Here is a 15,904-nt window from a genome sequence, read left to right as displayed (position 1 = left end):
ATTATTCCTTTTGATAGGCAACAGCTATTAGTGACCCCTGCTGGTGGGTGAGGAAGGCATTTTACACAGAAAGCCTCAATTAAGACTAACAGCAAAATAGTAAGAAAAAGAGCAACATCTGTATTCTAATACCTTTTCCCAATGCTCTCTATAAAGCTACTCATTAATTTTTTCTTGAAAGCATCTGCCCTACCAAACTTAGACAAATCAAAAAGTTTACCAATCAGATGTTATACAGTATTTAATGTTTTCAAACACAGTGTTTTTATGAAAACATAATCACAAACATTCAAAACTAGCAACAGGTACAGTAGAGTCCATGTGGTACCCCTACACATATTCATAAAGGTGGCATAAAAAGGGGAAAATGGGTTTGTGCCTTTCTTACAGTACAAAGTAGACCTGAAGGTTAGTTTGTTCACTACAGCAAAGAAAAAAAAATGGATCTTTCTGCTTGCTTTCACATAAACAATTAATAGCTTCTCTGCTATGTTTTTTGGAATGCCAGGAAATCATTATAGCTACTAAGGAAGAGAGGGAAAGTGACTTTTATTTGGACCGCTTGAAACTCAGCAGGATATTAAATAGGTGTTAAGAAGCCCTAAATGTAAACAGCTGGAGGAAAAGGTCTCTGATTAAATATTTCTAGTCCAATTTTCTACATCCTTCAGAAACAACATCAGCAAAAATAAAGACGACAAGACTTGCCATTCTTGGTTTTCTAGGATCAGGGAGATCAGAACTCTGCCAATCTGAAAGAGTCAGGTCTCTCTAAAAAGACTTAAAAATAGTAAAGGGCACAAACCTGATTTTTAAAAAGTAATTTCTGCCACCACAAACTCCAAATCCTAAACAGGTTTTTATTTGGAATTAGTAATTTAATAAATGTTACCTTTGGTTTCTTTCCAAAAAGCCACAGCTTGCCCTTGGCCTTGCCCACAGTGGTTTTTGAATCAATCTTCATTCCTTCCTGCTTTGGTGTGCTGATGGTACCATCAGAGATGGTCCTGTAAATATTCTGACTGTAATCTTCAAATGGGAAGTCTCCAGGAGGTTCAAAACCAGACTTAAAGCAGTCGATCACTATTTGAGAGTCCTAGATACAAAAGACATTGCAAGGTTTTGTTTTGTTTTTTAATTAGCTATACATTGTTTTATACACTGGCTATGCTCTAAATAAAAAAATACAACAGAGGTAACATGGACTGCATAAATAATGATTCCTAAAATCAATCGTCTTGCAAGCAAATTAAGGGAATAATTATGTTTACAGCCGCACTGCTCCTGATAGTTCTTGTAGTACTGTCGAAATGAATGTGACAAATTAAGGATCAGTGGGTTTAACCACAGCACTAGAAAATGGAACTCAAAATTAGAGTCTTGCTGACACTCCTCCCTTTTCACTCCCCTGAATCAAATTCTCAATCTGTAAAATAGTAATGCTGCATTGTAGCTCAAAAGAGTTTTATGTGTTAATATTATAAAACAAATATTGTATATACAGTATCTACAGTAAAAGATGTGGAACATGTGTCTGTATGAATGTACATCCAATTTCAGATAAATTAGCAAGGTTTCAAGTAAAACATTTTATAAAAATTTCTCATTACACATGAAAAATGCACTCTTAATATATTTATAATCCCTTTTACAAACACATTGCACATTTTAGTATCTTAAGGCCCATTTTGTTTCTCTTAAATCCAATGACAAAACTCCTCCCATTGATTTCAAAGTCTGTGGGATCAAGCTTATAATTTAGTATCTTAAGTATAATTGTGTGTATAATCACGTATTATGCATTTCAGATAAATGTGGACCAAATCACACATGCAATTTAGTGTGTACTTCCTGCTATTCAATGTGTCTTGTGTCTTTCATGCTGATCAATTTCTGTACATTAAAACATAGCTAAATACACTTACTCTACGTTCATCAACTGATTTTGCTGCAAGAATCATTCCTTCTAAACATTTAGAAATTATGGGAATAACTTTTCGTTCAGAATCAGCAAAACCTTTATAGCATTCACTAAGCTTGATGGTCCTTCGTTCATCCATTTCTTGTAGTTGCTACAAAAAAAAATGAGATAAAAATGAGTCTGAGAGCAATATTCCTATTTAATATACAGGTATAGTTATAGTAGCCATTTGATAACAGAGTCCTGAATGCTCTGTATTAGTACATCAAGTACTAATAGCTTGATGTAACTGGATAATTGGAGAAAAAAATTGTTTTTTTTAAAGAAAGTCACAGACTTAGTAAAAGATATACAGAAAACGGCAGTCATGGAGAATGAACATTCACACCACTCCCTCCTTAAAAACAAACTATAAAAATGTATTAAAACCCCCCTGCTATTAGTTAATCTAAGATACCAGTTAAGTCACAGAGAAAAAAAAACACAGTGTTACCTTACAATGTTACCCAACACTTCCAATGAAATAATGAAAAAAATCGTAAGAGGAAGGCTTATTCCGCAAAAGCAAGTTTTTGGGATTGTATTAGCTTAGAGACTCCAGAAACATGATTAATTTCTCACCATAAAAATGGATTTTGACCCTGGAGAAATAAAGGTAATAAAGCAAGTCTCCAATCCAAACTAAAAAACCAAATGATCAAAAACAAACAACAACAAAAAAGATCAAAATGTTCCTCTTGGGACTTGGCTGCAATTTCTTCCTCAGTCTGCTCCTGTCAGGTCCACTGGCACATTCCTTAACAGGCAAATTGTTTTAAGTCTTTAACAAGGAAGGAAAATTTCTCTCTGTGAAACCTAGATCTACAAATAAATAATCCTTTTAAATCTGACCCTCCCCCAGGTTCTGAAAAATCTCAAGTGTTCTCAGTTTATTACATGCTTAAATGAGTTCAAGGTTTTCAATTTTCTTCTGTCTCAGAGATTCACAGCAGTGTTCTGTGACATTCTTTCCCAAATGCCTCTAACAGATTTGATTGCTCATAACTGATACCATTCCTAGCTCAACGTTTACTCGATGAGTTTTACAAGACATTCAAGTTTTGGATAATCATTTCTATTTTTTTAAGAGGGATACATAAATTGGCTTGAGAGAATTCTTTTTTGGCTGCAAAGTCTGCACGGACCAACAATAATTTATACAGTTTTAAGAGAAGAACGCATATTTCTTGGGAGGGCACGCAAGTTGAATTAGATGCATATATGTTTCATCTGTCTTCCCCTACTACATGGTAGTAGTAAATTACTGCAGTTCAGTTTCACTTACTGCAAGTAAAAGTAAACAGACAAACCTGTGACCCTGGATTCAGCTACACTGCTATAAGTCTCCCCTTATCCTTTTTAAGCAGAGTTATTATTTCACCTGTTTACTCCATGCGACTTTGTGGATTACTGTTCCCTAGGTCAGCCTTTACTGCCAGGGGTCCCTGCATTCTGCCCTGCCAGTAGTTACAGCTGGGGTATACCAAGTCATACCCAAGTGTATTAGCCATAGGACATAGCTCTCACTGGGAAACAAGGAGCTTTAAATTTAACACATCAAAAAAAGGAAGGGCCTGACATTACTAGAATGAGACTTTTAAGCATCTGCTCAATCAGCAGTCTCATACCCCTTATTTCTTCTTCTGCCTATTTGTCTAGTAGTGTTTAAACAAAGGAAAGCGTAAAGTTTACAACAATTTTAACAGAAAATATAACAGCATATTTTAGTGAAATTTCTAAACCTAAATGGCTATAAAACAAATCTTATCTAATAAAACCTTGAATGACATGTTATAGGTACCTTAGGACAGTTTAAGTGACATAAGTGATCTATTAAACTGACAGAGGTAAAATTTAAGTTTTGAAATCATTTCTTCCTCAAAAAAGAGAAAACAATTTAGATAGATATTTCTATACCTTGTATATCTGAGGAATAACAATGTAGAAGTGTTTGTGTTGTTCACCATTGAAGTTCTGTAGTTGTGCAGCATATTCATTTTTGTTTTCATCAGCCATGTGTGTACGCAGATTTAATTGTTGCTTAGCCTAATGAAAAAGTCACTTCAGTAAAAACATGCCTCATTTGTGTTCTTCCAAAAAAATGTAGTGTGTTACTTTAATCAGCTTTCCTAGTAATCACATAAGAACATTACTCACAATAGCTGTAAAGTGTTAAATGCTTCCCTCTTACAGTTTGAGAAAACAAATGGAAGAGATGCAAGCATCATCAAATTTGTACTGTCAGTACATAGTTAGCAACTAGCACTAACTCCATCTTTAACCACCTGGACTAATGACAGATCAGAAGGAGAAACATATCAAACATCATATCAATATATCAAACATATAACAATGTAAGCTTCATAAGAATGAACCACCCCAGCTAGTGCTTCTGTGTACATATTATGAGCAATCTTGCCATTGCTCCCACCAGCAGCAAGATATGCAAAACTAACCTAAAAAAATGAAGAAATACTTCCCCTCACTCCACTATGCACTAAGTTTTAAAGGATAAATTGTACTGTAATTTTGATACTGTGTATAACATGCGAAGAACTCACACATACACACATACTGCCAGTCCAATATTGCTAAAAGAAAAAAGGCAATAAAAAGAATCAACATTTTCTAATGACGACAAAAGGGAGAGGAAGAAATGTTATTGCTCTTACCTTCTCGACATCAGCCTTTGTAGCATTAGTGTCATTGTCCAGTCTTTCATAGCTTTGTTGTGCCTTTTCTGCCTCTCTGCACTCTCTCTCAAATTTCTTTTTGCTCTGAAAAAAAAAAATCACAAAAACCTCATTATTACAAAGAATTTCAAATGGCTGTTATCTAAGCTTCCATTTAAAGTTCTATTTCTCTAGCTTAATAGTCTCTGAAAATTATACTACTACTGTCTTCTTGGGTCTATAGCCAAATCACACTCTCCAGAGCCTGGAACTTATGCCATGTACCTTAATAAGGTTCCAGCACAGAACCAGTCCAAATAGGCTACAAAATTATTCTACAAGTAACCAAAATACCAAACCCTTAATTATAGACGCTTGCACTGAGTTAAGAGAGTTATGTCCAGTTTTAACTTAGGCTGAGATGACCAGCATTGGGAGTAGTAGGAAAACTCCCTATAGGGACCCATATTTGTATAGTTTGAAGATTTATTTTTTTTCCAACGATTGGAAATTGAACATCCATATTACAGTGCCTTTCAGAGGCAGTTATGTGGGCCAGATATACATTTTGATATTTTACTATGCTTAGATACTTGGGTCAACAATCATGTTCGCTGACAGGCTGATGTGCATGTTTTAGAAATCAGTATAGACCAGAACAAACAACATTCAGCACTGTCTTAACTCAGGACTGCCCAACTTCTAAGCCCCCAGGGGCCACATCAGTGGGGACCACACCAGGCAAGGTGCCCTTCCTCCTTTGGGCCCCCCACCACATAGACACACCCCATCACCCCCAACTGCTCTGTGAGGACAACCCCCCCATACACACCGCTGCACTGCACCTGCACCACCCCTTCCTCACTGCTGCACTGTGCAAGTGCAATTCCCTCCTGCCAAGGTAAAATGTGCCCTTGCAGGCAGCACCTCCACCGCTGCCCCACAAGTGCAACTCCCCTCAATGCACAGCCCCAATCCCCTGCAACCTCCCTACACCCAGCCTGGACTCACCTTCAGTTCCCTGTGCTGCTCTGCATCACCCCACCCTGGTGAGGGCAGGAAGAGGCAGCCAAAGGAGAGAGGTGGAACCCAGAGATTCTGGCTGCTCTTGCAGCCAAAGCAATGTAGGGAGCAGGGTTTGAAACACGGAAGGGCTGGGGGGTGCTGAGCCCCCTATAAAAATGATACCCCCAGTCCGCCCTGCACCTTTCTCAGCAGCTTAGGTGGCAGCAGCTCCTTACAGCTTCTGGCTGCCACCACTGCTGACCCCCCCCACCCCCAAGAGTCAGAGTGCAATTCAAACTTGGGGCAGTGGGGGAGTAGCAGCCAGGTGAGACCCCAGGGGCTGCAACTCAACCCCTCAGAAGCCACATGCAGCCTATGGGCCTCAGTTGGACAGCCCTGTCTTAACTCACTGGAATTATACCCTCCAATATGATCTTAAAGATGGTATACATCAAATCATGCTTGGTATCACATCAGCCAACATAATTGCTGACAAAAGTGTTCAGACATAGTAAGATTTCATGGTGTGGACAAAGCCTTCTTGCTTGACTATAGCCAAAGATTGCTGATCTCAACATAGCTGGAGAAGTGTACGATGAACTTGCCAACACTATTATGATGATAAGTGCTGGCACAGAAGAGAACCTGGGTCAATATAACTTTAGACGCATCGTTAAGTTATGAATGTCTTCTAATCAGGAACTTTAAAAGAAAGATAACTGATCAACACCCCTGGAGAACTTCACCTCTTGCATTCCTCTGCTTAACAGAGTTTATGCTGCCTGCAAGGGTAATAAATATACCAGGAGCTTGATAATCTGATCATTCCTGACTAGACCTCCTGTTACAAGCCATCAAAATCAAGCCCAATGCTAATTACAGATTTATTTATGCCTTTGATTTATATGCTGCCACTCCCAAAAAGGCTTACAGTGGCTTATAATCAAAGATGAAACAATGCATTCTTAAAGCATCACTTTCTGAAATGATGCCTAAATAAACCCACTTTACAGCTGGGTGAATTTTAGGATAAATAGCAAGAACAAGATCTAAAATAAGTTATTAAAACTATGATGGAACAGCAGAAAAATTATGAGAATGTATTAAAAAGGAATAGCACAGCTAGTGAAATTCTGCCCTACATAACAAGATCATCAATAAGCATGTGGTATGTGGCTGCAGGTGAGAGCAGGCCAGGAGAAAGGTACTGACAGTTAATGGTTTGAATTCTTATTCAATTCTTTCCCAGTCATTGCCACTATATGGCTCCAGGGCATAGAAGTGAGTGTTGTTTTCAAGAAAATTCTAATATATCTGAAATCTACTTGCCTGTGCTACATAAATCCCAAGGGTTTGACTCCTATGTAGAATAGATACTTACACAGAGATTAAATGTGCAATGAACTACAAGTTCATTATATTCTGTCTGGGTTATTAAACAGTATATCTAATATGATCATTCAATCATATAAAACTTAACCCTAAACCCAAACAGATGAAAAATATAAAGCAAGCATGATGACATCAGTTATCTATAGACTGTACATTATTAATGTTGACAGAAGAACTCACATTATCCATCTGTTTCCAACACATGTCGAGATACTGCTGAGCTTTTCGCCCCTCTTGAAGATGCTGGAAGACCACAAATAAGATTTATTTTTAAATAAAATCACAGGTAGTGTTAACATTGCCAATTTCTGTGCAAGTTTCCATTCTGTATGCTTTGACAATTGTTTTCTAATTTATCAGGATACTGCCTGGGACCTATGACCAATTATACAAGAGTAGCACTACAGACCAAGGTTACCTTCATACTTAAAATTTATTGGCAAACACAATCTTCTAAATAGCATTTCAACTATGTAAATTTATTCAGAACAACTATAACCAACACATATATTTCAAGGAGAGTAATTTAATATATTATTAAGCCATAGACAAAAAGCATCAAGAACAATTATAGCTGCCACATTTAAAAATACTGATCCAGTAAACAAATATACAGATTATTTCACCAAAAATAGCGATTTTATATGTAACTATTGGAAAAGAATACAAGAATTACCATTTTCCTTTCTGTTTTTAGATCATGAGAGTATCTCATTAGTTCACCATATACTCTGTGTCCCATTTCTTCTGCAACTACTTCTCGCTGTCCTGCATAGTCATTTAACTCGTTAAGGATGTTAAAAAAGGCTAGACACGTGGTAAACCTGACAAAACATTTTAAAAAGATATGGTGAAATATGTTGGGTTTTTTTTGTTTTTTTTTTTACAATCACTATAGACATCTTTACTTAAACAAAAAGAGAACACTGTGTGTTCAAAGCAGATGTACACTTATTTGACAGTACACTTAGTACTAGTTGAATTCTAGTGGAAATACACAGTGGGGAAAACCTAAATTGAGCCCAGGATGCACCATGTTCCAACAGAGTTTTATAAGAACACAGTTTTTTTGTGGGTGGAAAAAAAAAGAATAAGAATACTACCTGGAAGACCCTGTGGTATACAGGCATCTCCTAAGCTGCCAACTGAGAGGCCTGAGTTTAGGAATGAATTTAGGTCCCTAGGCTCAGAGGCTGAACTTGTTGCAGAGGTGATGTGCTTGGTCTCGTGGGTGGAACATGCCAGTCATGCCACTGATAGGCATCCAGATGGATGGTCTACAGAATAAACTTGCTATCAGCTCTGGAGACAGCTGCCTGCTTGCCTGCCCACCTCTTGGCTGCAGGTTTAGGTGCCACTATGGCTGGCACTAAAGAGGGAAGGAGGAGGGGCAAAAATAAGGGTAGAAAGTGTGTGTGGAAGGAAGGAAAGAAACAAAAACAGTCACTGTATTAAAACAGGTATTTTCTCTTTTTAATTGTGGAACACTGCCATGTCCATGAGGTTGACAAGTGCTGAACTCCAATGGAGAGTTGGAAATCCTGACACTTGAGGTCCAAGCGTCTTTGAAGGGGTTCATATAAAACTGAGTTCCTGGGGTATCCATAAGGTACACTGCACCATATGTCCCTGGCTGCAATCTGAAATCTAAGCTAACCACTTCCCCATCTTTTCAACATTCTTTCATTCTTAGGTCCTTACTTATTTTTTTAAAATAACAACTGTGCTTTCAGCCAGCCATCAAAGAATCAGCAAGAGTACAGACAGCAAAGCAAGCTCAGCTCTTAAACTGGTAATTGTGAGGTTAGCTGCATCCAGATTGCTGCCGCTACAAAACATGACTGTAATCTGCTCTGGCTCTGAAGCCAACCAAGTTACCAGTGCAACATACTTGAACTCCACTAGCCAAAAGTAAATGATCATTCATTAATCACTCAGAACCTAAGTCTGCAAAGCTACACTCCGCATGTTACCAGGCCTCTCAAAGAGTTCATTCATTTTGTAAGGGGAAAAAAATAGTAACCCACAACTTAGGGGCTATTCCCATTCCCCATTCCTATAAAAAATGAAGTAATTATTGTGCTAAACAATCACTTCTAATTCTGGACTAAATTAGGTTTACTTTGCAAAGCATCTAATACAAATTACCACTTTAATAACACATAATTTAAAACAACAATGGAAAACACAAAATATTATACATTATGTTTCAAAACTGTAATAGAACAAAAAAAAAACCTCAAGTAGAAAAGATTCTGACTCTTTCACTTTATTTTTTTAAACTGATCTATCAAAATATTTACTCAGGAAAAGCTTCACTCAGGACAATAAATATTAAACAATGAACAGTAGTGTTTGTTATTTATACTTGGAACTTTAAATATATATGTGTTGGGTTTTTTTACCTGGGCTCTTCCTCTTTGGATGAACGTTTAGGACAGTACTTCTTGACCAGATTTCTATTAAGGAAGAAAAACAGGTACACTGTTTTTTATGATGAAGTTTTAAATTTAATGAATATAACTGACAAAAATAGCCTGCAATGTTGTAAATGATCTTCATGAGCACATTTTACAACAACACAGGTCTCTTTCCAGGACATCAGCCACCCAATGGCTTGACTCAAGAAGGTACAAAACAGACTATTTCCTGTTGTAAGCTCAGTGCAGTAACATCAGGGAGAAATCCACAAAACTTCAATAATTAAGAGCTATTTGCTAAGTAAACACAGAACAGTAAGTTGGTGCATTTATATACTAGCATCTAAAAATTCATATGGAAAGCAGAATTAATATCAAATTTGACATATTTATGGACATACAGTCAGAGTGGAAACTGCACCAGCACTCTGTGGGGTATTAACAGTAAGTGCTGTGTACCATTATGTATGAACCTGTTTGCAAGGAAACCCAGTGTGCTTGGCTTGACTTTTAAGTAGATGTGTAGAACAGTTATTTTAATGACGCTACAGAGGCTGTCTGGAGGGAGCTGATTTTTAGCATACAGGGAGCAGAATCTTTATTTAGAGACAGATAATATCTTTGAACATTGTTGGAAATATCAACATTTTAAAAACTAAAGCTAAAAAGGAGACCCAGACACCAATCCAGCAACACACATCACACATGGCAGCCCAATTTATTTAAAAAAGCAGACAGCTCACCTGTGTCCTACATGGGATTTTGAGCAATACATTTACTACATTAAACTCCCTTACTCTCTGGTAACATGGTACAGGCTGCTACAGAAACAACTGCAGAATATCTTCTGTTGTAAGTACTGCTACCAACATCAGCCCAAAGGAAAGTTCAGAATTTAAAATTTTGAATACCTATTTTCCTCCATGAATTCTGCATAAATTTAGTGTCCCAAAGATGCCCATACTCCATCTTGAAAGTCCTTCCTTTAAAATCCATTTTCTTTTTATATTTTTAGTATAAGAAAAAACAACACATTTTTACATTGCAGGATCTGTTTTATATAATCATCACAGTTATCTTGGCTTTATAATGCACAAACATAATTATAGGGGTGTAGGTTGTAGCTGTGTTGGTCTAACGACATAGGCAGACAAGGTTCTTCAGGTGAATCTGTTATCTTTTATTAGACCAACTTAAATAGTTGGGAAAAATTTTTTAGCAAGCTTTTGGGTTTAAAAACCCTTCATCAGGCTGAGGAAGCCTCTGCAGTTGGTGTGTGCTCTTCCTGGATGACTATTCTTCTTGACTATTCATTCCATCCAGGAAGAGCGCACCACAAATGCAGCGGCTTCCTCTGCCTGACAAAGGGTTTTTAAACCTGAAAGCCTGCTAAAAAATTTTTTCCAACTATTTAAGTTGGCCTAATAAAAGATATCATATTCACCCAAAGAACCTTGTTTGCCAGACATAATCATAGCTTCACTGTTGATCTAATATTTCTGATGGAAACTGAATTTCTTTTTCACCAAATAAAAAATACTTTTCTATATCAAAATAAAACAAACAAATTGAAGATGCCTCATTATAAACAAACAGACAGTAGAATCTGCACTTGCTTGCTTACTAGCACAGGTGGAAATCTATTATTTCTATTTTATATTATTTTCCAATAGTTCCAGTTGTCTTGTCATAAAACCAGTAGAATTGTATTCTGTTTCTGCTCTACTGAAGGTTGTCTTCTATCGTTAAGATTCCCTGCTTCACTAACTTTAATATCAACTGCTGAGATATATAGAAATAGAAAATTCTTTTAATTTTCCCACCATACTAGTCATGGATTTTTGCAGTGTTAATTCTTGCCAGCATTTAAGTAGAATTATTTCAAAGTAAGATTAGTAGTAGCTGGTCTTTCAAGAGTCTCCCCATAACCAACATGCAGCAGCAGTCAGATTTGGTTTTAGGCATCTTTATAGCTTGAGACTTCTTTTCCTGATATTTCTGCAAAAGAAGGTGGTACTTTCTCCGCCATGGAGTCTATTTAGTAACTTCAATAAGAAAAGCAAATAACAGAGCTAAATTACTATTTGGCTGCTAACCTCCTACCCACAGAGCTTAATTTGTTGTCAAGAGAGTTTCACCTCTGAAACAACAACACTATATTCATAATGCAAACACACAGCATTAAGATTAGCATTAGATGTACATGGTGGTTTTTCTACAGTGGTGCTCAGTCTTCTGGCCCTGTGGGCTAGGTGAGTGGCATGGGGCTGGTCCATGGGCATACCCCCATGCACCAAAATCAGGGCCTGCATCCCCAATCCGGTGCTCAAAGCCACATTATCTGGTGTCCAGAGCTCTCCATGGGTTCAGAAATTTGGCAGAAGCAGAGAGGTGCCACCACTGTACCACATCCCTACCACCACATTTTTGGACCCATGGGGAGCCCCCCAGGCCAAATGACCCAACACTGGGGGTCAGATCTGGCCAGTGGGCTGAACACTCTTTTATCTTCTATTTCAAGTGCAGTAACACTAAAAGGATATCTGAAAAACAGCACTTTCTTACTTCTGTTCATTACACATTTCAAAGGCCATACTCTGTTTACTTGTTTTGCCCATACTTATCACCCTTCAACTTTTACTGGAAGTCGTATTACCAACATGTTTAAAGTAGGGTTGAAACACTGTTGTAGCCATGATTGTCCAGAAACTGTCCAAGAGGCCAGGCTTCTTTGTGACATCTTTTATCCAGGCAGACTGAGTGCATTTGCATGGAGTCTCTTCACTGATATTTAGCTCAACTTGAATCTGCTTCTCCTTCAGATCTGAGGAAGGGTACCTGGTGCTTAAAAGGCTGCTCAACAGCTCTTCTAATTATACAGTTAATCCAATGAAAGAGATTACAAAAAATCCTCGTCTCTTGGACAATATGTGCAACACAACTGTCAGACAGTACATTTTTAAACTATGAAAACTGATTTTAAGGAAGTTTTCTCACCGTGCAAATTAAATAAGTAACAATTCAAAGATAAAAATGGTAAAACAGAAACTCCATTATGTCCAAACTAAAGAGTCACTTTCTTAGGGGTGACCAATAATATTTAAACTGTGGGCAAGCAGAGTCCCAGCATGGACCTCTACTACTTCAGCTAACAGGATGTTAATAAAGTAGATGACCCACCTCATGGGAATATGAGACACTTAAATACATTGTTGTATTACCCCAGATTAGTACATTAATGTACACTGTCATGTTGCAGAACACATAAGGCAACAAAATCCTGGAGATTAGGTTCTTGGGTTCTGTGAAGATTAGGTTCTTGGTTTCCTGTCTCTGTGAAGAAAACATACCCAGCACTTAAAAAAGTAGTTACAAATTCATGGGATTGAAATGTTCTGTCCAAGAGATAACAAAGATGAGACATGGGCCTGACATAATAGAGGCTTGAGTTCTGGCTCCTGTTTTGCCTGAAGTAGTGTTGTGCAGCCTCATGCTCAACTCATTTGTAAATGGGAGGTATGAGAAGGAGGCAGTGAGAGGCCATGTTTAATGGTACAGAGCACAGAAAATATAAGCAGCAGTCAATGCAAAATTAGTGATTTTAGCTTCCTTGATTTTTTAAATATTCACAGTTAGGCCAGAAGGGACAACTATCATCGCTTGGTTTGAATTAATATATGCAGGCCATAAAATTGTGCTCAGAAACTAGATTAACACTGTGGCATTCAAAAAGAATCTAGTTTTATATATACAGGCAGTCCTCAGACTTACGACACAATTGGTGTCTGAAAACCACATCTTAAGTCAAAACATTGTAACTCGGAACCAATTTTCTCATAAGAAACAATGTTATAAAGGGAGGATTGGCTCCTAAACCAAGGCCCGATACCCTGTTTTCACTATAAATACCCCAGAATTTTGTACTCGATCAATTATAGATGAGTAATATAGCTACATCAATGTATTTATATTATAAATCGTAATCATATTGATTTGGAAGGACTTCTTTGAGGTGACTTTGCTGGACTTTTTCAAGGGTTCTTGGCTGGAGTCTTCTCAGGAGTCTTGGCTGCAGGTTTTTCTGGAGTCTTGTCTGCTTTCTTAAAGAAAGTGTCCAAGGAAGTTTGGACAGATGCTCTCCAGGGAGATGAGCGACACAGTGAACCTGTTCACTGCCATGGCATCACATTGGATCAAGCATTGTAAAGTCGAAATTGACATCATAAAGTTGAAACAGGGTGTCAATTTATAAACATTGTAAGTGTGAAACATTATAACTCAAAACACTGAAAGTCAGTGACTGCCTGTACTTCCTTCACAAGGCAAGGCAAGAATATCATATCTCCAGTATCATGGAGAACCCTGACTCTTGTTCAAATTCTCCTTGCTTTCTTAGTACAGATTAAAAATAAGGATTTATACACATCTGGATAGGTTTTGTTTTTTCTTATCTCGAAAAAGGCAAAACCTTTTCCTAAGCAGCCAGGCATATTTTTCTATGTTGCATTTTTTGGTATTATTTTATATTCCTGCCTCACACCGTATAAAAATGCTCACATTACTAACAGGGAACTCCTAAAATACACCTCATTATTATTCAGAAGGTGAAATGCATAACAAGCATAACAATGCTGTAACTAGGCAACAGTGCAAGAGCCTTTTCAGGAGAAGATTTTCTGGTGTTACAGATAAGAAAGGAAAACCACTTAATATAAAGCATACAGTTTAAAATGGCAGTGGGGGAGGGTCTTGACTGATGAATTATAAGCATGCTGATTTCTGTTCTAGTTTTATTTTTCCAACATGATGCTGATTTCATTAATCATTTTATCAATCATAAGAAGGAAATACCTTACAACAAAGCTTCTCTCTAAAAAAAGAGGTCAATTTGATTCCCATTAAGTCAAATGAACTAGTAGTTCCATCGCAAACAAGTTAATGGAAGCCCTCTCTGTCTCTGAAGAAGGAGAAGGTTGCCTACATGGAGCTCACTGTAGGTTTGGGATCTTTAAGTGGATTTGAAAAGTAAGAACATAAAATGTGAACTGTTCTGTTAAATTCCCTGTGTCAAACTCAGAGATGATGACTTTTCCCTCCCAATCCCACAATGTTTAAATTGTTACAGTCCAAAGTTTAATTATAGGAGTTTATGATGTGTGCTTTGTGCCTTCTGTAATCCACCTCAACTACTGTGGAAGTACCAAGAATCTGTTTCAGCAGAGCATGTTATTAAGTTCTCTGTTATTTTTAGTATGAGTTTGCTCTATATTGTAATTGCAAGGATAGAAAATAAGAGACTGGTATTGGAAAATGAATTCTTTCACCACTAGGTCATCACCAGTTTAAATCCCACTCTATTTAGTAATAAGTGAAAGTTACTGCCCTCTTGGCTTATATGAAATGAGTTAGGATTCATTATCTAGTAGGCATGCACAAGCACCACTCTTAACACTAGTCAGTGGCTTTGCCAGAGATGTACAGCATTACAAAGGTCGCAGAAACTCAGCTTATCCCTACCAGTGGTCCAGAAATATAAGAATCTTGGACAGCTCTTACTTGGTGCTGTACCCTTTCCTGTGGATAAATTATTTCACAGATGAATGTAGCCAACTCTAGACACTACATTAAAAATAAATGAGGGCTTTGAATTAATATACATGTTATTCCCAGATATGAGTGAGACAGGAAATTATTTTTAATAGACTAAGCCAAGCTGAATCTTTCCTCCAAACACAAAAGCAAAGATGAGAGGGCAGCAGTAATTATCAATGGAAACTAGAATTTAAGATTCATTCATCTAAAAGCATATGATGAATCTGCCAATTGAGCCCTCTTTGGAAATACTAGTTATCAAGGGAATGTGTCTATTTTCTGTACCGTAGAAGAGAAATGTAAAATTTCATCAACTGTCCTAATCAGCTACTACATATTGGCATTTTACTTACTTATCTGTACAGAACTGAATTTGGCATATAGTCTGTAGGTCAAAGTCAGACCCGAGATAAAGGGGTGCGATTTAATTGATTTTGCAACAGTTGCTTTATTTCTAATAGTCACTTCAGTTTATACCAACTCTGAATTTCACCCAGGGTTTTGGTTTATTCTGAATTTGACTGGTTACAGGAGACTTTAGAAACAAATTATAGATTTCACAGCATTCATAGACATTAGGGCTGGAAGGGACCTCACTTGATCATCGGCTCCAGCCCCCTGCCTAAGGGGCAGGCAGGAAGGCTGCTGGGTTCAAATAATCCCAGCAAGATAAGCATCCAAGTGTATCTTAAAGGTGTCCAGAGTAGGTGCTTGCACCACTTCTGGGGGGAGTCTATTTCAGACTTTGGGGACTTGGACGGTAAAGAAGTTTTTTCTTATGTCCAGCCTGAAACGGTCTTCCCAGAGTTTATGACCATTAGATCTGGTCTTCCCTTAAGGTGCCCTGGTGAACAGTCATTCTC

The 15,904-nt window shown here is 37.5% G+C and overlaps 1 protein-coding gene across 3 annotated transcripts in view; it reads right to left on the bottom strand.

Annotated features, from left to right (window-relative positions):
* FNBP1L (formin binding protein 1 like) overlaps positions 1-15,904 on the bottom strand; it is a 94,732-nt gene that overhangs the window by 17,017 nt on the left and 61,811 nt on the right. For all 3 annotated transcript variants that reach the window (XM_090049592.1, XM_090049590.1, XM_090049591.1), the window contains exons 3-9: positions 9,435-9,488; positions 7,706-7,853; positions 7,210-7,272; positions 4,633-4,737; positions 3,878-4,006; positions 1,926-2,072; positions 893-1,096 (exon numbers count right to left, since the gene is read on the bottom strand). In XM_090049592.1, the coding sequence (XP_089905718.1) occupies positions 893-1,096; positions 1,926-2,072; positions 3,878-4,006; positions 4,633-4,737; positions 7,210-7,272; positions 7,706-7,853; positions 9,435-9,488 (850 nt within the window). The remainder of the gene's footprint in view (positions 1-892; positions 1,097-1,925; positions 2,073-3,877; positions 4,007-4,632; positions 4,738-7,209; positions 7,273-7,705; positions 7,854-9,434; positions 9,489-15,904) is intronic.

This window comes from Crocodylus siamensis, chromosome 5 (assembly GCF_052110815.1).
Source record: "Crocodylus siamensis isolate JL-2025a chromosome 5, ASM5211081v1, whole genome shotgun sequence".
In the NCBI taxonomy this organism is placed as follows: domain Eukaryota; kingdom Metazoa; phylum Chordata; order Crocodylia; family Crocodylidae; genus Crocodylus; species Crocodylus siamensis.
The sequence above is the reverse complement of the archived record's forward strand: the minus strand, read 5'-3'. Positions and strand labels throughout refer to the sequence as shown.